The sequence below is a fragment of the Cebus imitator genome, unplaced genomic scaffold (assembly GCF_001604975.1).
Source record: "Cebus imitator isolate Cc_AM_T3 unplaced genomic scaffold, Cebus_imitator-1.0 Scaffold117, whole genome shotgun sequence".
NCBI lineage: Eukaryota > Metazoa > Chordata > Mammalia > Primates > Cebidae > Cebus > Cebus imitator.
In genome coordinates this window covers 10137548-10143755 of record NW_016107432.1, presented here as the reverse complement: position 1 = coordinate 10143755, position 6208 = coordinate 10137548, and the positions used below count along the sequence as shown (strand labels likewise).

The window sequence follows — 6208 nt, the reverse complement described above, 5'->3', positions numbered from 1 at the left end:
TTAAGTTAGGGGACTGGTACCAGATTCCTCTATAAACCTCAGAAATGTGAAGGACTCCCCAAACATTCTCCCACCAGCAAAAAAAAAAAAAAAAATGTCTGAGTTTCAAATTAAAGAAACAAAGTTTCTTTAGGACATTCATAACTTGAACTTGTATCTTATGAAAGCATGGGATTTGCGTATGAGCCATCAGGCCAGGGACTCCTAAGGCAGGAAATTACCAAAACAGTACCCCATAGTAGCCTAACTTTTGGGAACCAGGTGGAAGCAAATTTCATTCCCTTCTGAACAAATGAGTTCATTAAGCCAGCAAAGGATGCCACAGATAAAACCCTTCTGAAAGAGAACTTAAATCCAGTTCACACTGCTTTTTAAAAAGTCATAGAAAAGAGCTTGACCCCGCTTCCTGTCTTCCCAAGCTGGTTGTTCTATTTAAGACCCCACTGGTCTGCCACTCGCACTCGTGCCCCAAAACAAATTCTTCTTTTCCATCTTATGAGAGAGGTCCTTGAGAGATGGGGTTGTCTCATCATTCTTTATACCAGCGGTCCCCAACCTTTTTGGCACCAGGAACGAGTTTCATGCCAGGCAAGTTTTCCACAGATCAGGGGTGGGGTGGATGGTTTCAGGACGATTCAAGTGCACTGCATTTATTGCACATGTTATTTCTATCTTATTACATTGTAATATATAGTGAAATAATTATACAACTCACCATAATGTAGATCAGTGGGAGCCCTGAGCTTGTTTTCCTGCAACTAAACAGTCCCATCTGAGGGTGATGGGAGACAGTGACAGATTACTGGGCATTAGATTCTCATAAGGCGCATACAATCTAGATCGTTTACATGCACAGTTCACAACAGGGTGTGCGCTCCTATGAGAATCTAATGCCGCAGCTGATCTGACAGGAGGCGGAGCTTAGGTGGTAATGCAAGCGATGGGGAGGAGCTGTAAATACAGATGAAGCTTTGCTCCCTTGTCCTCCCCTCACCTCCTGCTGTGCAGCCTGACTCCTAACAGGCAATGCATTGGACTGGTACCAGTCCATGGCCCGGGGTTTGGAGACCCCTGCTTTATACTGTCCCATGGTGTCTACACTGTGGCTAGTCTACAAGTATTCAGATTAAAATCCAACTCTATCATTTACAAGCTCTGTGCTCTTGAGGAAATGATACAACCTCTCTATCCCTCAGTTTTCTCATTCTCCAAAGCCAGCAACAGCAGGTTGAGTCCCTCTCACATCTCATCACTCTCAAGTCTTCCGCCTCCCTCTTCTATCTGTAAAAGCCTTTGTCGGTTACATTGGGCTCTTACGTTGGGCTCATCCTGTGAACCCAGGATTATCTCCCGATTTTAACATTAGCTGATCAGTAGCTTTATTTATACCTGCAATGTTAATTCCCCTTTGCCATGCAACATGACACAGTCACAGGTTCTGGGGATTAGGATATGGACATATATTCAGAGCCATCATTCTGTCAACCACCCTGGCCATAGCTCATCTGAAGGAAAAGGAAAAGAGCAAACACTGATTCTATAGCACTTGCTATGTACCAGCAGTTTCTTTGATTATCCCAACAACCTTATGAAGTGGCCAGTATACTTTTCCCCATTTTCCAAATGAGAAAACTGAGGGCCATGAGCCAAGGAATGTGGACATCCCCTAGAAACTGGAAAAGGCAAAGAAATGTACTCTCCCCTTAAGCCTCCAGAAAGGAATGCAGCCCTGCTCTCACTTTGATTTTAGCCCAGTGCAACTTCTGACCCACTGAAATGTAAGATAATAAATTTGTGTTGTTTTAAGCCTCTGAGTTTGTGGCAATTTGTTACAATGGCAACAGGAAACTGATCAAGCCAGTTATAAAATTCTCGATCCAAACAAATTTATTTCTATATTCCCATGGGCCATTCTCTGTATTGAAAGAAGCACTTTTATCCAGTATTTTGAAAAACCAAACAGGTAAGAGGATTTAGTGTAATATGGATATGAGATGTTAAACCTTGAATTTTAGTTTCCTCTGAGGATGAAGAGGAAGTGTATCCTTCATCAGTGAGGTCTCCCAGCTTTGCAACTGAAGACTGTAACAAGCAGTTCCACCCTCGATGTTATTGTAGTAAATCACTTGAGCTGACTAGGTTTAGCTATAATCAATCAAACATAAGAGTCAAAGGCATGCATACCTACAAGTTTTGATGTGAAATACAGCATTTTTGTTGCCAATGTTTCGTACCAGCAGAATCTTCTGGGTGCTGTATTTGACAGGGCAGGTGGAAAAATTCAGCTTGTCAGGAAAATCGAGAATGGCTCGCGCACCTCTAGCTTTGATGGGCACAATAAACTTTTCTCTTTCAGTAACACAGGTCAACATATGGGCATAATCCTACAAGGGAAGGGTACGATCATTATTTGTGGAAAAAGCAACATGATCAAGATAACTGTGCAAGAAAAAGGGTCATATGCGAGGCATTTTGCAAAACAACTTCTAGTGTTACTTCTATGAAAACTTAAGACAATTACAGAAGTACTTTCAATGAGATTGTCTTTTCTGAGAAAGAACAGATCTAGTGTTAAAACCCACAGCTGGCAGAGAAGCTATGCTTCGTGCTTCCCAGAAAATAGGGAGGTAGGATAAGGGACAGTGGCAGGACAAGCCTGTTTCTCCCGTAGATCCAAGGAGATTCACAACTGATCCCTCAGGTCCTCCTTCCAAACCCCAGTTCTCCTTCAAGCCTGTGTGTTAGAATGATGTTTATAATTAATGGCCTCTTTCTGCCCATACTGTCTGCAATGTGACTTCACAGCTCCTCCATCAAGAAAGGAGCCTCTACTCTCTTTGCTTGGAGCAGTACAAGGTGGCAAAAGTTATGCTATGCCAGTTTCAAGCTGAGACCTCAAGAAGCATCTGCATCTCTCCAGCGGTCTGGCTTTAGAACCCTGAAATAAGGCATCATTTCGTGCTCTGTTTCTCAATTTCTTGATACAACCCATAGGAACTACCTTCAAAATATATCCGAACTGCACTCACTGCTCACCACCTCTACCCCTGCCACCCTGGCCCTAGCCACTCCAATCTTTCTCAGGCTAACAGGACTTTCTATTTCAATCCTTGCTCTCCTAAAGTCTATTGTCCACCCAAAGGCCAAAGGGATCCAGTAAAAACGTAAGTTTGCTCAGGCTGCTGCTCTGTTGAAAAGCACCTAGGCTGAGTGAGGCTGGCATGCTTGTGAGGGTCCTGTGGCCTGGTGTCCCTGTCATTTCTCTGGCCACATCTCCTCCTTTCCCCGGGCTCTTCCTGCAGCCACAGACTTCCCCTTCTGAGCCTTCACACATGGTGTCTTCTCTTTCCCTCTACTTATTCACGGTGCTAACTCCCTCACCTTTTCAGTATTTAGCACAGTGATCCACTGCCTCCCTGAGGCCTTCCCTGACTGCCCGATTTTCAGTAGAGCTCTCCCTCTCCTGCACCATCACTCCCTTGCCTTCTGTCCAGCTTTAGTCTTGCCCGAAAGCATCTAGTATATCATATATTCTACCTCCTTAGTGAGTATAGCATGTTTCCCCTTATTTCCATGTCAAGGGGGATTTGCCCGTCTTCTTGCCTTCTGTATACCCAGTACCTAGAACAGAGCCCAGTCCTTAGCAACTACTCAACAAATATTTGCTGAAGGAAGACAAGTCAGTCATGGAACATTGGGTAGTGATGAGTGAGGGGAAAATAAATCATGATATGAAGACAGAGAGACTGGAGAGCTCTTTTACATGGGGTAGGGACTCAGGAAAGGCCTCTATGAGGTGGTGACACTTCAGCAGAGACATGAGTGACAAAGGAAGCCATGTGGATGGATGGCTGCCTGGGGGAAGTGTGATTTGGAACCTGTGATCAGAGAGGAGCAAGGGAAAGAGAGTGGTTAGACACACGGCCAAGAGGTGGTGGGGGCCAGATCCTGCAGATTTTATAAACTATTAAGAGGAACTGAGAGGGCCGAAGGCATTCCCGAGGCTGAAAGCTCATCATGGAGGAACCTGAGTAATGTTTTAGAAAAAGCACTGAAGCACTGGCTGCGATGTGGGCCACGGACTGCAGTGGGAAAAGGGAGGCCAGCTAGGAAGCCACTGTTGTAGCCCAGGCATGAGTTCACACAGATAGGGACTTGTGTGGGTAAGTACTTAACCTAGCATTTAGCAAGCAGTAAGTATGCAATAAATGTTAGCTGTCCTTATCAACCTTTTGTATTAAGTACAATCTGTGTAAGGCATATAGAAAAAATTCAACATATGCTTACTCTCGTTGGTAGGGAGCCATCTAGCCATCTACATACCGACAAGAATAATAATAATAGAACAAGATAATTTCAGAAAGTGATGAGAGCTTTGAAGAAAATAAAGCATGGTAAAGTGATAATATTGGATGGGGCTGATTTTGATTTAGGTTAGAACAACTAAGGAGGTGACCTTTGGATGGGGACCTGAACAGCAAAAGGAGCTAGCTGTGTGAGATCTAGAAACAGAGCACTCCTGGCAAGGGGAATTGTAAACATAAAAGTCCTAAGTCAGGAGTGAGTCATAAAAAGGAATAAATAGTATTCATGAAATTGATTAAAATTGAGTTACTAGTATATTTATAAATCACTTAAAGAATATAACTGGATTGTGAGTAACTCAAAGGATAAATGCTTGAGGGGATGGATACCCCATTCTCCATGAGGTGCTTATTTCATATGGAATGCTTATATCAAAATATCTCAGGTATCCCATAAATATATATACCTGTGTCCCCCCAAAATTTCTTTTTATTTAAAATATATTTTTTAAATGGCTGGGCATGGTGGCTCACATCTGTAATCCTAGCACCTTGGGAGGCCGGGGCAGGTGGATCACATGAGGCCAGGAGTTCAGGACCAGCCTGGCCAACATGGCAAAACCCAATCTCTACAAAAATTAGCTGGGCATGGTAGCCCACACTTGTAGTCTCAGCTACTCAGGAAGCCAAGGCAGAGAATTGTTTGAGCCCAGGAAACAGACACTGCAGTGAGCCGAGATCGCACCATTGCAATCCAGCCTGGGCAACAGAGTGAGACTCTGTCTCAAATAAATAAATAAAATAAAAATAAAAATAAAAAAAATTGAATTGTTAGACTCTAAGCTCTGCAACTGATTCTAGTTTCCAGATGGTAATACCAGACTCAAAACTTATTATATCCATACATGAGGAAGTACAAATTGCACTAAGCACAGTTGATCTTAGAAAACCCCACAGAATTCAACAATACAACAGCCTCGTCTGATTACTACAGAATCCTAAAGAGATAAGTACTATTTTTGCTTTTTCTTAGATCAAATCCAGCCGGCACGTGTTTTGTTGGGAATTATAAACTGAAAAGCCCCTGGCACATGTAGAGACTGAGCATTAACTGAGCGTTGAGAGCTAGAACAAAAGATGCCACTCAATCCCGGATAAGAGGAGACCCTGAAGTGTTTGTCTCATTTTATTCTATATTCACATATCGGCTGCCTTGTTCTAGAAGGAATTAAAGGCAGCTGAAAATAGTTTAGGAGGCTAATTGAAATATTGAGAGAGATGTTTTCAAACCTTTTCAAGTTCCCAAATGAGCCAGGTTTGAAGTTTGATTAGAATTATAAATTTTTTCATAATCAATTCACACATCCATAAAAGAGTATAAAGTTCTTTAAACAAGTCCCTTTAAATGTATTTCAATCTCTGAAGCAATGCATTTGATAAGACTATACTACACTATACATCATTATATATTGTTCTGCTGGCTTACAATTAATGCAGATATTATGAGCTGGGAGGCTCTGGCAGCCCACAGGCTTAAGCCATCACTTCAGTTATGAACTGAACAACCAGCTTCACAAACCTGCTTTTTCTCCTCTGTTCCCTATCTCCGTAAATGACACCACCATTTGACCATTTGTTAGCCAAAATCCTACAGTTCAAACTAGGTGCATTTCTTTCTTGTACGCTTCATCAATCCATCAGTAAATCCTGGCAGCTGTACAATAAAAGTATACATCTTGCCAGGTGCGGTGGCTCACACCTGTAATCCCAGCACCTTAGGAAGCTGAGGAAGGTGGATTGCCTGGGGTCAGGAGTTCGAGACCAGCCTAGCCAACATGGAGAGTCCCCGTCTCTACTAAAAATACAAAAAATTGGCTGGGGGTGGTGGCAGGCACCTGTAATCC

The 6208-nt window shown here is 42.9% G+C and overlaps 1 protein-coding gene across 3 annotated transcripts in view; it reads right to left on the bottom strand.

Moving 5' to 3' along the window:
• The window catches only part of LOC108311670 (hydrocephalus-inducing protein homolog), a 225281-nt gene that overhangs the window by 146378 nt on the left and 72695 nt on the right, over positions 1–6208 (bottom strand). For all 3 annotated transcript variants that reach the window (XM_017539206.2, XM_037742244.1, XM_037742245.1), the window contains one exon: positions 2185–2384. In XM_017539206.2, coding sequence (XP_017394695.1) covers positions 2185–2384 — 200 coding nt within the window. The remainder of the gene's footprint in view (positions 1–2184; positions 2385–6208) is intronic.